The 19,651-nt window shown below is 41.2% G+C and overlaps 1 protein-coding gene across 15 annotated transcripts in view; it reads left to right on the top strand.

Annotated features, from left to right (window-relative positions):
• AGBL1 (AGBL carboxypeptidase 1) overlaps positions 1-19,651 on the top strand; it is a 484,353-nt gene that overhangs the window by 222,202 nt on the left and 242,500 nt on the right. For 11 of the 15 annotated variants that reach the window (XR_015795337.1, XR_015795339.1, XR_015795341.1 and 8 more), the window contains one exon: positions 15,499-15,713. Coding sequence is in view for 6 of the 15 variants with exons in the window: in XM_088136392.1 (XP_087992518.1) it covers positions 15,499-15,713 (215 nt within the window). In the remaining 9 variants the exon portion in view is untranslated. Of the gene's footprint in view, positions 1-8,162; positions 8,237-13,687; positions 13,877-15,498; positions 15,714-19,651 lie in introns of those variants that run through there. The other 4 variants (XR_015795343.1, XM_088136391.1, XR_015795344.1 and 1 more) reach the window with 3 other exon arrangements.

The raw sequence follows: 19,651 nt of genomic DNA, 5'->3' as shown, positions 1-19,651 counted from the left end.
GAACATGCAGTTAATGATGAAGTTCAAATATGATTAACTCCTGATAATGCTCTTCAGTGGGAAAGCGAAAGGGGGGGGGGAATCTCACTTCCACCATGACCTTTTAGCAAATGCAGAGCTGGGGGTGGGTGGGGGATATGTCCTTTTCAGCTCTTTTCTATTTGCAAGTAATTAGACACAAGCTACTCACTGTACTGTGCTTTGCCAAAGAGCAACACACAATATTGCAACAATGGTGGTAACTCTGTCTGTGACCCTGAGGGCAGCACCTTCTCCAGCAGGACCTTGGGAAGTCTGCAAGCTTAGAAATTTGAAGAACTTGGGGGTGGGGTGGGCAGGTGGCTGGCATGTGCCATCATCGATCAGCCTATTATTCTTCATCTCAGGCTGGAGATTGGAGACAATTATTTTTAAGAGTTGAAGGTATATAGTAGAACTCTTGCTGATGCTTGTGAATATTCAAGAGGGCAGAAGAGGGATGTCAAAGAAATCCACCGTGGATTTTTTTTTTTACATGTAGTATTCACAGTTCTTGCTGCAGATATCTCTGATGCATACAAAACTATTTATCGGTATGACTTGCATTTAAATAAAGCACCTCTCAGAGAAAGATAAAGGAGCGTCTATTAGGATAACTGTACCGATACGGTTTTGTTATTTATTTCTGTATTTATGTGCTTTAATTGCTGGCTTTATTTTTCTAAGCGGCTCTAATCATCCTGTTGCATGAAAAGATGAAATGTAAATAAAGAAAAGGCAGCTCCTTCAACGGTCTATTGATTACATGTGTGAAAATGTTTATAAGTGCAGATTGTCTGATGTTTTCAGGTAGGGGGGAAAAGAGCAAAGCTCTACTTGATGGAATCAGATAACATACCAATGACATGGATTTTGCATTAATGTATGAATCCCTATATGATGATGGTGACGGTAAAAAAACAAACAAACCCAACTGTTAATGCTTGAGAGTTTTCAGCACTAGGTTAAGCATTTTCCCCAAGGCAGGGGCTGACGAAGTCAGTCATGTGGTGTGAATAATATACGGGCCGGCCATCAGCCCCAAAGCATATCAATATTGGGGGAAAAAAAAACCCAGAAGATTCTGTGAAGTGGGGCTCTCATCGTGGATGATTCTTTCAAATATTTCAGTTCCCGTTTACCATGAGAGGCAGGAATGAACATTTTGGATGCGGAAGAGGCCAGCCGAAACGAGCTGTTCCAAATGAGTTCTGCGTCCAAGGATTTGATTTTTCTGGCCATTTAGTTCATTTTTATTGTGGTGCATTTCCTCCTCCTTGCTTAATAAATCCGCATTAATGCCGAAGCAAATTCCTGGGAATTACAAAACCAATCTTGACGGGTCATCGCTTTAGGATTTATTGGGGGCTGGCGAACAGGCCATTTGATTATGACTGGGCATAATCAACTCAATTCCAAAAAGGGAGAGATTTGTTTTTAGCAGGAGGATATTACCCTCCTGTTGTATCTCTAATTAGCAGCCCTAATTTGTATTGAGCTAATAAAGAACACCAATCACTTGGAGGCTTTTTGCATCTAAACATGCACGGCGTAGCTTCAGCTCTAGTCCTTATTATTAAAAGTGGTTAACACTTTCATATATGCATGGTATATATCCTAGCACCACTGCCTTCTCAATGCAATTTAATGTCAGTCCCATGATAATTAGGCAGAGAGGAAAAAGTGTTCTTTATGGTGACATTTCTGGCTGGGTCAAAGCATGTCACTCTTTGTAACCTATTTTTTAGTACAGTAATACCTTGAGTCATGAACGCTTCTGTTCACGAACAATTCGGTTCATGAACAGCACCGTTCGCAAAATTTTGCTTCCGTTCGCGAACTCCGCATCGGGTGATGAACAGGATCCGCGGCCATTTTCCCTGCCGTGACACGTGGTCGTGGCTCCCTGTAGGGAGGGGGACTCTCCCTCTAAACCATAACCGCCTCCCCACCCACCTTCCTGTCCTCCACGCCAGAAGTCGCGTCAAGCAAGGTTAGTGTTCTCTCTCTTCATACTGTACTATACTTTGTGTCATATTTTTGTGGTTTAAAAAAAAATACATATGGTTCAGAACAGATTAACCATATTTACATTGAACCTTATGGGAAAATTTGATTCGGTTCACGACCAGAGTTGTGGAACGAATTAAGTTTGTGAACCGAGGTACCACTGTACTTGCAAAAACACAACTTGTCCTCCCTGTTTAGGTCCTCATTGTTTGTGCTTGCTTGAGATCTTGAAGTGACCAGTCTTGATGGTCTGTGTAGCACTGTGACAACATTTTGTAACCTCTGAACCTTTTGAAGGCAGGGATGGGAAAGAATGGCATTTGATTCATATCTAGCTTCCTATGTAGCTCTGGGATTGAAACCATAAAGAGAATGTGGTCATTGGTTCACAGATTGGACATTCCAGAAACTGTTCTCCCATGTCGGCTGACGTTTGCATGGTGGAAAGCTTAAGCAAGGCTTAGTTAACACTGGTAGAGTGGACACGCATCGTGCTAAACTATGGTTGGTTTCATTATTGTGGTGGAATAAATCAGTGTGGATGGGTTTGCACAACTTTTTTTTTTGCATTTCTTGGAAATCTCTTTGATTATCATTGCTCAAAACTGACAGTGCAGTTTCCTGTCATTTTGAGGTGGGAATCACATGAGTAGTGCAGCTCTTAAAATAAGTGCATCACAATCAAAGGCTCTAGGACTCCCCCTGCCAAACCCAGCCCTGCCCCCATGTGTAATGCAGCCCCCCAACCCCAGTGGTAAATATGGTCCTTGGCCCCTAGAAGGTACTTCTGCTTTAGGGGATTCAAACCAAAGGGGTAAAGATCATTTTCTGATTTACTTCCTGCAAAATATGACAAACAGAAGAAAAAGTACTGTATGTATATGTGTGGGATGGGTAGTATCAAAAGAGTGATACTGTTGTGCAGTCTGTATGGCTGGCAATATAGTCAGTGTAAGGGCTGAACCTGGCAAGCAAAAAGCATTTCTCAGCCTACAAAGAACTGTTGTGTAAACATATCTAAAACACCCCAGTCTGCCAAGTAAATGGCCAAGTGTCTGTTCATTCAGAAAGGTGGGAGGAAAATTCTGGAGCTCAGAGTTATACAAAAGCTTGGACTTGTTTGCAATGCAAAGGGCAAATCATCTCTGTATATATGACTTTTGAAATAAGGAGTCTCATGTAGCCAAGTCCTGTCTGAGAATCTTCTGCCAAGGAAGATTATTCTTGAATAAGGGGTTAAGTGTCTGGAGAACTGAGATTTACTGCTGAGCTCTGGTGTGAAGTCAGGTAGTTAAATATGAAATATGGAAATCAGAAGGCTGTGAAGCACAGCCTCCCCACTTCACTCCCCACACCAATGTGCATAGTATTTGATCAAGTTATTTGGACACCTGGAGCAGGAAATGCCACAAACAACTTTATTCTTCCCTGGTAGTAAACCTAAAATAATAGTAAATTAAAGAAAGCATTTGCTGATCTTTTATAACTCCCTAGAATAGCCACTGAAGCATCTGCATGGTTTTGCCTAATGATAAGGATGGCCTTGGAAAAAGTTTTAACCAAGCTGTTCAGTCCCTGGGATCTTTATTATGAAGAATATATCTATAATACACATTATGAGTGACAGAAAAGGATCTCACAAGCAGAACCTGTGAAGATCATTGATTTCTCGTCAACATCTGGTCAAGCATTAATAAATGTAATGAGGCAACTCCAATTCCTAATCTAATCAGGAGAGAAGAGAGACTTTGGGAAGTCCCCTATGCAATGATGCTAATAGTGAATCTGGATGACCTTATCAGAGTTTCTATGCTTGAGATGCACCCATTGGGGCTTCCTCTAAAATCTTCATGCATCACCTCCTGAATAATTTCCATCACGCTGGTTATACCATGAAATGACCCAATAAAGTAGCTCTCTCTAGAGGTGATGAACATTTTGGCTAGGAATGTGTGTGCTTCTGTCCAGGAAAAATGAAAAGAAAAAGGCAGGTGCATGTTGAGATGATAGTGTTTTGATATCAAGACCTAACAAGATATGTCATCTTCAGAAGACAATGCAGCTGATGATGCCAGCTGCCAGAGAACCAAGCCCCAATACCAGCCCTGAAAGTTTTAAAGCAGACTGTATTGCTCCCCACCCTGATTTGGAGGACTCTCGCCTGGAACTGGAGGCAAGTCTCTCAACTCCCCCAAGAACTCCAGTAGTAACAGTGGGAGAAACAGAGGTTAGCCAGGTAAAGGAGTCGCTGTTCTCAGGGAAGGCTTTTGAAGCTTCGGAGAACTGAATCCTAGCAAAATCAAGACTGCTTAGCCTCAACTGCACCTGGGTGAAGACTGCAGAAGACTTGAATATTTCAGGTTGCTTCAGAAAACAGGTGGTTTGTTGGAGTAAATTCAGTGACAGCCTTACCACGATGTTATGTGTCTTGGGCCAACTTATGTGAATTCCTTGTTCCCTGCCCTGGATCTGATAATGGCCACCATCTTCCTCCTTGAACCTTGAGTTAAATTTGGATAGCTGCTGGAACCTTGATTAATGCTGCTATTGGTTTCCTTGCAACTCAGATAAAAGATTGAGGACCAGTTTATGGCATTATGACCAAGTATGATAGTAAAAGGACTGATTTGTTACTTTATTCATTCTCTACCAGAACCTTGTTAAGTGTGAATTTTAAATGGCCAAAGAGGGCTTGGCAAGGAAAATGCCATCTGTTTGCCTGCTGGTAAATCAGAGGTGGGCAACCTGCAATTCCTCTGCTTCCCATTTTGTTCTTCGCTATGGGATCCTCATGTTGCACTGTTAAATGGTCAATTTTTGGTGGCATTTTTTTTTTTACCCTGTTTTAAAATAAAGGAATGGTGGACATGATGTGCTAAGCCTCTGAAAGGCAACACACCTTTACCTTTTTAAAAGGCTAGATCTATTCAGTACTGGCTGGCTAATGATGACAGCATATCAGAAGACGGGACTGCAGAAGCAAATAAACTGAAGTACACTTGCCTGCTTGCCTCTGTAGCATTCAGATATTTTGTGACTGGCCACGTCCACTACATTGCTATTCGTCCAAAAGGCAAGCCACGACATGGCAGCTATTTTGTGAGAAAGTCCATGAGATGCTTTCAACATTTCCAATGCGTACTGCTTCAGAAGAAATTGTGCTCTATTGTACACCTTCCTATGTGCCATCTGGAGTGTCAAGCATGTTGCTGCCTTATTTTTTATATAAATGAACTGGCTGCACTGGGTATTCCAAAACATGGAGAAAGAAAGTATGCATAGCTTGTGCTCTTCCTTTCTCCTTGATTCTGAGATCTCATTCCGGCCATCCAAAGCTATGTGACTGCTTGAGATGGAGAGGCAAGTGGTGCATCACCGTCTTCAAGTCAAGCATCCAAGGTGACTGAAATTAGTTTGAAGGACTAAGGGTGGGGGGGAAAGTATGTTCCATTCTTTAGTGATAAACAAGCAATGCTTTCCTATTTTTTTAAAATGATGCATGAAATCATCATCATGACTAACAGAAGGCAATGCCCTGTTAAGCATGTACTGTGGGGATTTCCTTCATGGAGAAATTAATAATTGCTGTTCTAGCATGTGTGTCTCCCCGAGAACTATCTTTGCATTTTTATTTGGGGTGAAATCCAGAAATCTGATGAGCAGAAGTACAAACGTTGCTTCTCCTCTTGCTATTTTCTTTAGAGAGGTCCGTGGTAAGCTCTTAGCTTGTCATGTAACGCTCGGTGATACTTGGCCTGTTCTGTCCAAGCATATATGTCAACATTGCTCTTGTATCAAAACAAATCCTGACAATTGATTGAAATCCATTTCCGTTCTTTTCCCTTCTGCCCATATGTTGTGCAAGCATCCTTACAGTTTCTTCAGCAGCTTATCAGACTTAGCGAAACTCAAGTGGTTTTCATGCTGTCCATCACAGCAGGAGTAAGGCTTCATGCTTCCTAGGAATGTGTCAGTCCTGGGGCAACCTGGCACTGACTTAAGCAAACATGAGCAAAACATTCCAAGAATGCACACATCATGCCAGACTCTGCCCAAAAGCATGGAAGGAACCAGCCCCACTTCGCCAAGTGTCCAGGGTAGTGGATGCTGGGTGGCATCTGGAAAAAGGAAACATGTTCAAGGTGCTTGGCTTATCTAAATAATACAGTTATAGGCTGGAGTGTGCTAGAACAGTCTCCCCTTCCCTTCCCTTCCCTTCCCTTCCCTTCCCTTCCCTTCCCTTCCCTTCCCTTCCCTTCCCTTCCCTTCCCTTCACAAAAATGTGTAGATCCTGCACACTACGGCTAGTGGCATAGAACAACCTGAGCACTTTCCTCTTGTGACCAAATCTTCACAGGAAAAGGGATGTGCATAAAACAACTGTCAAGCATGCAGATCTCAAGCTATTGTGGGCTTTATATACCCTGAGAGCCAAAGGCAATCATCTAACCCTCTGAAGAATAGGAATGGTAGAATGGAAGTTTGACATTCCTGAATTAACAGGGTTACTGCATTTTGTGGGGCCTGAACTCACCGAATTTGCTTCAAGAGAAGCTCCGCGTTGAGCAGATTACAGTGATTCACTTTGCAGATTACCAGAACATGTACTGCCAGCCCCTTTGGGACTTTTTGCAGGAAACAGAAAAAAAAATGAAATTATGATATATGGATTTGATGATTAGTTAAATCAATAGATTATACAAATATATATATCAAGATGTAGTTTAGAGTAAGAGGTTACTACACAGTATGATTCATTTATGTCTGCTGTATAAGAAGCCAGAAATTATTCATTTTGTATTTCTTTTTTCCTCTTCTTTTTCTCTATTTTCCACCACTTTTGTTTTCTTTCTCTATTTCTAACTTTCTTGCTTTCTACTTTTCTTCTTGATTATTAGTTCTTGTTGGCATTTATCCTTTTGCTTTTTATAACTTAATAAAGTTCTTATAAAACCAGAACATGTACTGCATATGATCTGAGAGAAGAGGGGCTCAGATGATAGAAGCAGGTTTGGACCATAATACTTGCCTACATATAACTTAGTAAGAAGTAGCATTAACATGACACCCTAGTCTCAAAGGTCAGGCTTCTCCCCTGTAGGCAGGGCTTGAAACGATTAAGTGGGCCCATAAGAATCCAACTTCTGATAAATAGATTTGATTATAGAAAAGGTAAGAAACCATAATGAAAGAATTCCTCCAACAGCTGAATATCAAATGAGAACTTCTAAAATTATAATGCATGCTCAAATTTCTTATGGTCTTTTTCTCCCACCTGCTTAAGTAAAGGGCTAGAAGCAATTCTTTCTGAGGCAGGAATTACAACTTCCTTTTATTCTTTGTTTTGATAATAGCCTGATGCAGTATTAAGTTGTTACTTTGGCCTGTATGAGAACTAACTTTCACATCAAGTTTCCAACACATACTTCAGACAAATTCTTGAGAATGACATAATATGGACCATCTGGCTCTCTTCTTCCAGACATTTCATCCTGCTTACCATCAGCAATTGGATCTTAATCAGAATTAAGCTTCAGATGGCTGATTGTCATTCAGGTACAAATATTGTCCAGGCATTGAGACAGTATGGACACAGCTCCAGTTTCTACAGACATCTGAATTTTCTGCCAGGACTAAAAACTTTGCAACTTCTTTCTTGGACCTATTTTGGTATATAATTTAGATTACTGAGGGATTGTTAAATGTAATAACTGTTTTGCCATTCTCTAAACATTGTTGAGCTAATCTGTGCCAAGAACTGAAGTACATTTACGTAGCATAAGGCCTTCTGGATAATCCTATGCATTTTGGGGGGTTTTTTGGGTGGAGGGAGAAGTCTATGAGTGATCAAGTGAGTTGAAGAAAAGGCCAACCCAGCCTTTCTTTTTTTCAGCCATTGGTTCTGTGGAAACTCATCACAGATGACACAGGTGATGGGTTGAATCTCTGACATTCAAAACAGCATGCATCACTTCTGACTCCTATTCATCCCCAGTGGATTGGTCCCTCTAAAGAAGGAGCGACACGCAAAAGGCTTTTGGGATGCGTGTGATACCTTGCTTGAAAATAGTGTTATTTTAATAAGTGGTGGGGAAACAGCAGGGGAGAAAATGTGCTGCCTTTTGCTTTTGCAGATACTTCTGTATGAATCTCAGTGGGAAACATGGCTTGTGCTCAATTCAAAAAACATCTGATGCTTCTGAAAGCAGTAGGTAGAGCTGATCACACATCACAGAGTGCCTGTGCTTAATAACGCTGTCTAGCTTCGTTTGTCCATTCTAACAAAGAAGCTTCTTATGTCTCTTTACATTTCCTATTAAAATAACTATGCCAATGTTAGCTGCTCTAGGTCTGTATAAGAATGAGGAAAGACATCCTGCCACTAGGAAGATGAACAAGAGACTAAAGAGGACAGGATTGTATCTCTTTCTTCATACCAAAGATGAAGTCTACCTGGGCTTTAGTCTTTTCTGAGATGGAGCTTAATTTTCTTTTCCACCAAACCCAGAAATTACTACCAATTGCCCTAGGACTGTAGAAGATGGGGAAAAGTGATTCTGTCCCCATTCATCAGCCAGAGGAACAAGGATTCCACTGCAGGCTGTTCCCTCTGTCATCTAATGACTCGAATCAATGATTAGCTCTCTTAAGCATCATTGGAGCATCGCGATGTATAACAAAGATGAGCAGCTGAAGGCCAGAAACCCTTTTATTCTGACCCCAATGCACCCACCCCACTACATTGTTAAAACCCAAGAACACATTATTCCAGCTCAATGAAATTTAAGGGGAGAAAAGCTAAATACTTCTGGGGTATTATCTTGTGAATAGCATGCCAGAGAACTGTGTTGCAAAAGGTAGGCAAACTCTGAATAAAAATTCCCCTCTAAAATAGATTACCTCTCTTTTCTCTAATGAATTGCATTTAACACATTTCAACAGCCTGGATCTGTGTAGGAAACCATGTAGCATATGAGCAGCATGGGCCAAAATGAGCTCACGAGGCCACATAGAACCGTAATCCTGCCTTATACACCCTTGAGCAAAGTCAGGGTAAGAACAGCCACCATTCAATGCATGTAGTTTTGCACCTTGTTTTTCTCCCATTTCTGGCTCAGTTATATATGGTTGATGTTCCTGTATATGGGAAATGGTAGCCTTTGAAGTGGAGGTCAGTGTTACTTGCTGTGGCAAAGGGCAGAGTGACCCCATTCCAAAGACTGTCTGCAGCTATGGTTTGTCTAGACCAGAGAATGGGAAACCCCATAAGCCTTTAGGAGAAAAGCACATAAATCAGTGAAGGAGGACAGGGATATCTGTTTAACCAACTAGATCGGCCGAAGCAATCAGATTGCCTTTGGATCACAGAGTAAGCTGGATGTAACACCTCTCACCAGAAGCTTGACCTTTATATATAGCATTTTTAGTAAGAACAGAAAGGTATAGATCAGGTCATCAGTCTTAATCATACATGTGCCACATGCTGTTGGTTTCACAGGACGTTTAGTAATAGGATTGAGTATTTTCTAAACATTATATATACTCTGGTTGTAGTGCACTAATCCCATCACTTAGCATAGAATGTGAATCCAGCCATTGAATTTATAGATCGTAATTTATGGCATGGTGTGGAGCGTGAGCCTGAGAAATTGTGGCTTGCTCATAATTCATGGTTAGGTGACACTGCTGAAAGTGTTTGGTTGACTATATCATGTACGCTAATTGGTTTATATTGACTGTTGTCAACTTTGATCCTGTTAGATGCATTTGACTTGAGCTCCATTTCAAACCAGGAATATGCAAGATAGGATTGATGGGGTTAGCATCAAAAACATTTGGAGGGACTTAGCTTGGTGAAGCTGCAGTGATGTGGTGGCGGTGATGGTGGTGGTGGTCATGGTTATGATGTTGATGGAGGTTGAAGCATTCTTGTGTATGTATGTACATTCCTGAGAACATAAATCTAACTTGAGTAAGAATTAGTGAAGCAGCCTTTATAGCTATAAATGAAAAAGAAGATTTATTTACAGGAAATACAGTCTAAGTATAGGCAAAGCCTAGCACATAGTCAAATATATCCTATCAGGAAGAGACCTACAAAAAATGGGCCTTGTATATGTGTGTGGAATAAAGGCGGAAGATTAGCAATTTCTTACACAAAGAGTAGAAACAGTAAATTTTAACTCTATCTACTGCCTCCTTGTGGTCAGTAGAACATGAAGTGCTGAGCAGTCAGTGCCAACACATTATTCTTATGTTCCACATTTTCTGTGAGAACTCAAAATAGCTGTCATGGGGAAGTTTCCTCTAATAGTCTTTCACAAAGATCAACTGTCTAAGGCAGTGTTGTCCAAACTTGGCCACTTTAAGATGAGTGGACTTCAACTCCCAGAATTCCCCAGCCAGCATGGCTGGCTGGGGAATTCTGGAAGTTGAAGTCCACTCATCTTAAAGTGGCCAAGTTTGGACAACACTGGTCTAAGCGATAACTGACCCAAGGTCAGGAATGGCTCTGTGGCCAAGGGCAGACTTGAACTTGGGATTCTCCAAGTCCATCTCAACCCTACACTATACTGGCTCTTATAAAAAAATGCTTTATGTCATAAAGGAACAGCCAAGGAGATAGACTTATGGAGAGTAGGTTAACTCCTCCCCTAGAAATCCAGTCTCCAGATGGAACTGGACCTTACCCCAATTAATATTTTAATCTTTACACAGAAGCTGAAAAACTGGATGAGGTCCTATTCTGGCCATTTCATCTAATAATTTCTATTGTCTTCCGAATACATCCAGCTACCATTGTGCTGGGGTAGCAGTAGTGACGAGAGGCTTACATCACCTCAGCAATGGCTAGATGATTCTAGAAGTTCCCAGAAGTCACTGCCAGGCAGGATTTGATTTTACTCACCACAGCAGCTTCCCATCCAGAAAAAAGTACCAATTTTTCTGCAAGGCATAAGGAAGCAACCATGCTAAAACTTTTCCGTGGCTTCATGATTCTGAGCATTATATGAATGTATTAAGATTTTTCTAACAGGCTTTCCTTTTAAAAAAAGGAAAGCCAACTTTATGGGCAGGAACATCATAATAATGAAAAAATCACAATAACAGCCGTGGGAAACACCCCACTGTAATTGCTTCCACTTTGTTTAACCTGCTCAGAGTCCCATCTGTTGCTTTAGTAAACCTGACAGCTCAGGTATAAGAGCTGGAAAAAACCATGGCTGGAGGATTACTTTTAGCACACTTGAATTCTCTTCAAATCAAGTCAGGGCTTTAGTTTTTAACTCAACAAAACCACCAGACTGTTTGTTCTTTTGGATTCCCTCCCTTTGCTGAAGTAGAGTTGAAAGGAGAAGAATATTATTTTTATGAATTTAGCAACACCAATGTGCAAACAGCATTTCAGCATGCAGAATCCTTGCCCCAAGAACATGCAGAGAGATCCACAGAGAGTAGCAGTAGAGGCAAAACAATATCCTAAGCAACTTGAACCAAAGGCCAGTAACCTATTCCAGGGCTGTATTTTGCAGTATAAATGCATTCTCTAGAAAATGGATGGTGATGGATGAAAGAGGAGAAATTACCATCTTGGAAAATATTCAGGAGAAACCATGGAGGGAGATGCAGTGTACGAAAAAGTCATCATCTCTTAACCAAGAGTCAGGAAAGCAGAACGGCACAAATAATTATCTGGGAAGGTCTAATATTTAGTTTCAATGTCTTCACAAGCAAATCCTTCCCTTATTCGATGAACTGTCCTCCAGAGGATCTGTAGAACTAGACAGAAAGATATTAATAGGCCACTATTATCAACCTGACTAGCAGAAATGTTGCCAAACAAGGTTCGTTTGTAAATGGAGAGGACCTGCAGATGGGAACTGGTCCATTAGCCCCTCACAAACATTAAGAAGCACCAGGTTTTAAAGTCCATATGTTCATGGAGAAAATGAGGGGAAGAAAATTAAGAAATCGACCCAGAATTATATCCACTGAGCAATAGAATATTCCAGGTGCTCTCTCTGGGGGATAATAGTTGGCATTATCTGCCTTGTTACCAGCTAGTCTGCACATGTATGCTCATAGAATGCTCTCTGCATCACAATAGCTTTACACACACACACAGTGGTAATGCCCTGTGGCTGGGTATAAATAAATTGACAGTCGTCTTCCCCACTAATTCAGGCGGCAAGCTGTTGGATAGCATATTAATTGGAACTATCCTGAATGCTGCAAAGACCAAACCCAGAAGCTGGCTCAGACTTTGGGAGTGTGTAAACCTCTACTGCAGTGTTGTCCAAACTTGGCCACTTTAAGATGAGTGGACTTCAACTCCCAGAATTCCCCAGCCAGCATGCAGAGAATATTAACACTGAGACAAAAGAGTCTCTTTCCTTATTAAGAAAGAAAAGCACAGCAAGGATACCTGGGGAATTGTACCATGGCTGGCTGGGGAATTCTGGTAGTTGAACTCCACTCATCTTAAAGTGGCCAAGTTTGGACAACACTGCTCTACTGCTTTTAACTTTGGTCTTCCAATGTTATGCCTATTTGGCAAGCCTATATTCGGGAATACACACTTACCCACGTTTGGGAGGGGGGGGAGAGAGAGGAAAACCCTTATGCTTGTTGTTGTTCAGTCATTAAGTCGTGTCCGACTCTTCGTGACCCCATGAACCATATTGCGCCAGGCCTTCCCGTCCTTCACTGCCTCCCTCAGTTTGCTCAGTTTCATGCTCATTGCTTCAGTGATGCTATCTAACCATCTCATCCTCTGCCGTCCTCTTCTCCTTTGGCCTTCAATCTTTCCCAGCATCAGGGTCTTTTCCAAAGAGCCCCTTCACGGATCACTGCCTTGTCGTAGCGAAGGGGCTTGCGTAACTCAGTGAAGCCATGAGCTATACCGTGCAGGGCCACCCAAGACGGACAGGTCATGACAGAGAGTTCTGACAAAATGTGGTCCACTGGAGAAGGAAATGGCAACCCTCTCCAGTATCCTTGCCAAGAAAACCTCATGGACAATGTTAGAAGGCTAAAAGCCGAAAACCCTTATGCAGCAGCTAGCCAAATTTGTCTGGATTTGGAAGCTAAACTGGGCTGGACTTGGTTAGTGCTTGGATGAGGAATCAAGCCCAGAACTGTTATCTGGACTGGAAAAAGGCAATGGCACATCACTTCAGTGACATTGTTAAGAAAACAGCATGGATACAATCACCAGGAGCTGAGCTCAACGCTGGATATCCTTGCTGTGCTTTACTTTCTTAATAAGGAAAGAGACTCTCTTGTCTCAATGTTAATATTCTCCCCAAGGCAACTCTTTAGAGGAGGATGTAGCTCCCTGATACAGATGTAAAGCCTCCTTTGAATTTAGGTGGATTCCTGCTGGCTCCATTGATAAGACTATGGGGGGGGGGGTGGTTAGCCATGGCGTGGAAGTGGATTTCTGTCAATTTCCTCTAGGTGTGTTTTTTTTTTTTTTGGCAACTTCTCAGTCAAGCCAACAATTCTGGAATTTTCAATCTCCTATCCAAGTACTAACCAGGGACAACCCTGCTGCTTAGCTTCCAAACATGGACAAGTCAGCCACCCTAACATAAAGCAGCAAGTTAACCCTGGAAATTCTGGAAGTGAAGAAAGTTTATGCTTTCTTTTGGCACAGCTCTTCAGAACTGCTCCACAAAGAATCCAAAGAGCTTCTCCTCTGCAACTGAATCATGAGATGATCCATTCCATTGCCCAGCTCTTGTGAATACAGAGAGCAGAGGCTCTGGCTTGAGCTTCAGGAAGGAAGGAAGTTGTCCAGTAGTCCTTGGAAATACTGCAACTCTGGATTTCCTGTAAAGTCATGGTGAGGGTAGAGAATAGAATGAGTTAGTCCATTAGAATGTTTATATTAATTTTTTACCTACTAGTCATGCAAAAGAATATGTGTAGATATGACATGTTCCCCTGAAGAATGGGCGCCCTGGGAATAACACCCATAAATGACATGAAAGTAACACCAGAAAAGAGATACACTTTTCACTCAACAGGCTTATAATTTAAGATGTGATCTGAAGAAAATATTATTGAGTGATTGTTGTTTAGTCGTTAAGTCGTGTCCGACTCTTCGTGACCCCATGAACCATATTGCGCCAGGCCTTCCTGTCCTTCACTGCCTCCCTGAGTTTGCTCAGTTTCATGCTCATTGCTTCAGTGATGCTATCTAACCATCTCATCCTCTGCCGTCCTCTTCTCCTTTTGCCTTCAATCTTTCCCAGCATCAGGGTCTTCTCCAAAGAGATCTCTCTTCGCATTAGGTGGCCAAAATATCTGAGCTTGAGCTTCATTATCGATCCTTCCAATGAGCAATCAGGGTTGATTTCCTTTAAGATTGACTGGTTTGACCTCCTAGCAGTCCAGGGAACTCTTAAGAGTCTTCTCCAGCACCACAGTTCAAAGGCATCAATTCTTCGGCGCTCGGCCTTTTTTATGGTCCAGCTCTCACAGCCATACATTGAGTGATGGAGGACAATTAACAGGAAGTTCCTGAGTGTTCAATTAGTGAATCTGTGTGAAGTGACTCTACTCCACTCTGTGCCATTGCCTGAATCAGGACTGTTGCCATGATTCAATCTGAAGCCCTCTCCTCAGAAAATCTACCTCCACCCTTTGATTCAAAGTAGGATAACTCAACGTGGCTGGCTATTCCCATCTGGTGGAATGAAGTCTCATTCTCTGCATATAAGCCCCCTCTGGTATCTGGATGAAAGTGGGGCAGTTGTTCTCATCTGGCACTTCAGAGGAGTGCTGCTTTGATTAGCTGGTTTCCTTCAAAGAGGTACTTTGATTGAAGCTTTGTTGCATTGAAGTGCACCTTCAAAGTGCAACATAACCTCATCAGTTTAGTTTACTTGTGAATAATTTTAATAGGGGTTGAAAACCTAGGCATTGTGCCAAGGCTTTCAGGGACAGTCTGGACTGAGAGGAGGAAGTAGATGGGGAAGAAAGGGAACTGATACAGATGTACATACACAAGCAAAAGACAAGCATTTAGTGATTGTTAAGTTTCTAATGTGGTTGGAGGAAAGAAATCATGATCGAGGGAATTTGTTTCCCTATTTCTTCAAGTCTGCCTGGGGCAACATTTCTCTTAGTTCATTGTAGCAAGAAAGTAAAGAGGGGGTCTGCTAAGGGAGACCAATGAGGATTGTGGAACTGGAGGACTGAAGGACACATCACCAGCTTGCACCACCTCTTTTTGTATCAAAAATCACTGCCTGAATGTTTTCCTGCCCACGGCCTGCCAAAGGCTCTTTGTTTTCCACATCCATTTGGAAAATGTTTTGAATGATCACTTGTCTTTCTGCTTTCTCTGGAGTGATACACACACACACACACACACACAAGATCCAGGCTAGCGCCAATTACAGAATGTCCTTATAGGTTCTAATGGTACTTATCCCCCTTCATCTCCTTTCTTGCTTCTAGGGACTTCAATTGGGAACTTCAGAACTGGAAGAGATGGGCGCCAAGTTCTGTCTTGGACTTCTGGTCCTTCAGCTTAAATCCCTGCCATGCAGCAAGAAGGTGATGGCCCAGGCAGAGACTCTCTTGGATCTGGAAGAGGAAATTGCTGATCTCCGGGCACAAAGGTCAGACCAGAAACAATTTATCTGGAACCAAAATGGCTCTTGGCTTTCAAGGTACCAGAAAATGGGACCTTTATGTACTTTTCATGCTGTGTCCTGGTTTTGATGTTTTCTCAGCCTTATGTAATCTGATACTGAAGTTAATGTTCAGCTAAAAGGAGCTTTCTAGTACCTAGACTATAAGGCTTTGGCCAAGTTTAAATTTTAGCTACTAGAGGATATCTAGTGAAAACAAAAAGATGAGGATGCAATTGTAGAAGTAGTAGTAGTTTTATTAATATTATTAAATTTTCTTAACTGTTCCATTCCAAACCAGCTCTGAGAGGCATATAAGAAAACAACCACAACAAAAATACATTTAAAACAGAAACAAGCAACAAAAACAACTTAAACCTAGTAATGCCTTACTATAATATAATGAAACATAATGATGAATGGGAAAGATGGAGACATCCAGGGAAAGGGTTATGGGTATTTGATATAAGAGAACATGATTAGCAGTGTCAAAATGAATAAAGAACTGAAACCAGATTTCATCTAAAATCTCATGATGTGCTAAGGTTCAAGACCTTAAGGGTAGAACAGATCCTTGTTTTCCTAATCAGGGTTATCATAATCTAAGAAGCAAGGTTGTTGATCCCATCCCCTGCTATCTGAAGCTGGCCAAAATGCATGCAAACTGGTTCAGTCTGTTGTTCCCAGTTGACTCAATTTCTTTTGCTTGAGAGGAAGGAATGGCCATCTAGAACCAGGCATTCAAATTGATCAGAGCAGGAAGCAACCTTAAATTGGAAGTTCTTGTAAGAACTGAGTTGCATCACCAAATCAGCTACAACCTGCTGATGGAAGGCTATTTTCTTGCTTGGTATGTTTGGTCTTATTGTAGTTCCCACCAACTATCTAACCAGGATGATGCACCTAGCTTGAACATAACCATGCTATATATTTGCCCACCTGTCCAAGATTGGTTGAGGGGCTCAAGTCTTTACCAGATTTAAAAACACTCCAGTTTAACAGATTTCAATACCCCAGTAGGTATAGATCAAAGTCCCATATTAGATGTCCAAACAGGAGTAATCTCATTTCCTTAGAAGTAGGCTGCCTAACAAGTCTGCAAAGAGGACAATGGACTTACATAACTGGGTGCAGGCAATACATGGAAAAATGTATTTTGACTAGAGACAAGATGATAAAATGATCTGGTCCCAAGCAGTTAGCTTAAACCCCCTGTAAAGGTGGAGAAAGGTAGCACATCAACTTGCAAGGAATTCCAGTTCACAGGATGATCCTTTTGTTGAAATAATTCTTTCCCCATTTTTCCCCCAACACAAGACTGCATTTCCTCTTCCTTCTTTTTATCAGAACTGTTCCATAATTTATAGTGGGCTCTTAGTCTTTCCCATCAGGGATGCTTTAGCAGTCATTAGCACCACCTGTTCTTGATGCTGGAGACCATATTTACAGTGTTGCTCATTCCTTTTAAATGCTTCTAGCAGAAGGAAGGAAGGAAGGAAAAAGAAAGAAAGAAAGAAAGAAAGAAAGAAAGAAAGAAAGAAAGAAAGAAAGAAAGAAAGAAAGAAAGAAAGAAAATAGAAAAAATAGTGACATTTCTTTAGCTTAGTCATGCTCACTGGTACATGTGAATGTAGAAATGATGTATTTATGTGTGTGTTTCAAATGCCAAGCTGGCCATGGATAGCTGCCTGACAAGTGATTGGTGTGTCATTAAAGGGAATCATTGGGGCCTGGCTAGACGGATGCATAACAGCCATAAATCAGGACCCAGGCTTTAGAATTTGGAGCTGGTGAAGCCTTTGAGCAAAATAACTGAGCGAGGAAGGCAGACTCCTGGCACCTGGGAAAGCAAGGAATGAAAACATGAGGCAGATTGACAAGTGGGAGAAAGGGTCAAGGTGTTTCAGAACTCAAGTCTCCTGAAGTAATTGAAGGTGAAATTAAGTCTGTCTCCACTTGGAGAAGAAATGCACTCTGCTGCTTATTACCCATCTACACTTTTTATGTTATTGTTCTTAGCTGATGTTCATTTGCCTGAAATTTTGACAAGAAAACATATTAATGGACAGGTCAGCTGGAGAAAATATTTTTCAGAACGGAGTTGTCGCACTAATGGTTCCATAGTGCCTTTCTTTTTATTGTTAAGACTTTGTAAAATATCTTTCTAAAAGTTGGCAGCTGGCAGTCAGTGGGCCAAATCTGTCATTTCTCAATGTGATGTAAAGTTAGCTTAATTTTAGAGCTTGCAGCTGACCTAGACAACAGGAAAATTAGCCTCTCCCTGGCTTGTGGCCAATGGCAGCCTTGCCTTTGTTAAAAAACTCATCCCTACGTATACATTCTGAACAGCGCCTTCTATCATCCAACACTGTCTGTTTAAAAATTAACAACAAGAACTACATGTAATATAACACATACATACACACCAACAGGATATATATTTAGGAAAGTTGGTTACCGAAAAATGTTGATGAGCAGCTGAGTTTTTTGAGCATAATTTGGGTGTTTGCTGTATTAATAGGACACACAAAGCAAGTAAAGCTATGTGCAAATGTAGTAAAAAGTTGTATGTATTGGGAAAAGTTTTGTGCAAAGGGAATACATCAGGGAAAACTGCCAGGCATTATATATGCAGATCTTTCCAGTGTCTTTTTGCTTATCTGTTTGATTTACTGGAAAAAAAGTGGATGGAATTGTACCTGACAACCTGGGATGCTGTCAAAAGTCTTGATCATGCACTGCATTAAAGTATGGATTGTTCACATTTATTTTTATTTATTTATATTTCACATTTGTCACCATCCATCTCACTGCAGAGCGACATTAACCATAGTTTATTGAATAAACCACATGCTAAACTGTCAGCCATGGTCCAACAAATGAAAACTGAAGAGACCAAATGCTTAGTTTGATGGTCAGTTAGTGGATGCTGTGGACCAATGTTTCTGCAGGAAATGATGATGATGATGATGATGATGATGATGATGATGATGATGATGATGATGATGAAGAAGATTTTATTCAATGTATTAGCTACCTAACTGCAAGGTACACCAATTTTAAAAATAAGTCATAGAAAACCAAAGAAAAAGAAACCAATAATAATGCCCACAGCATATTATGGAAATACAAAAAAGAATAAAACATTACCAGTTCACAAACCACTGCGGCCCCACTGAAATCAAACTGGATTCACCCTGGAAACAGCCTGGTTTTTAAAGCTTCTTGGGAGTCTGTCCCTACAGCTTCCATCTCCAGCAGAATCTGCCAATCTATTTCCCCATCTGGACCAGAACTGTCTCCTCTGATATAGAAACATTCATCTTATCTCAAAGAAAGGTAATTTTTCACATCCCTTGCTCCCCGAGATCATTTTAAATGGATTTGCTCTGAATTTTTTTTTTTCTTCATGTGATACCTATACTTTGTCACTGAGCTATGGTCTCTCTGCTTTGTCCAACCCCTTCATATTACAAGTATCTATAGTTTAACTCTGATTTCCCACTTCTTCAGCTGCCAATGTTATTCTCCAACTGAGCATCCTACTGCAACAGTGAGAAATGCCACCTATCAGAGATTACTGTATTTGTATCCAAGCTTTTATATCCATGCTTCCAAGCTGTTTCAACTTCACATCTGCTCCCTTCTACCCACAGAAGAGGATACAGAACTGACTACCCACCTTTCTACATTTTTGAACTCATCTGATCAGAAGCCAAATCTGGATATTTTCAAAGGGCGCCAACAGCGTTCATAAGCATGCCTAAGAGAGCAGAGGCATTGTGTAAGTCACCATCCAGCTCGGCCATGATACAAAATAGCCACATCTGTAAGGTGGAAATATTCCCACTGACAGCCTGATAAGTCTAGTGAACTTAATAGCCTCATCTCTTAATACAGAGATAGGGCAGATCTCTGTACAGCCATCTTGGGATGGACCTTGTCCAATATCCCTTCCATGATAAGTATCATCAGCC

This window comes from Python bivittatus, unplaced genomic scaffold (genome assembly GCF_059951505.1).
Source record: "Python bivittatus isolate LINGU-HERP-01145 unplaced genomic scaffold, Pbiv_v1 ctg000140_np1212, whole genome shotgun sequence".
Lineage (NCBI taxonomy): Eukaryota > Metazoa > Chordata > Lepidosauria > Squamata > Pythonidae > Python > Python bivittatus.
The sequence above is the reverse complement of the archived record's forward strand: the minus strand, read 5'-3'. Positions and strand labels throughout refer to the sequence as shown.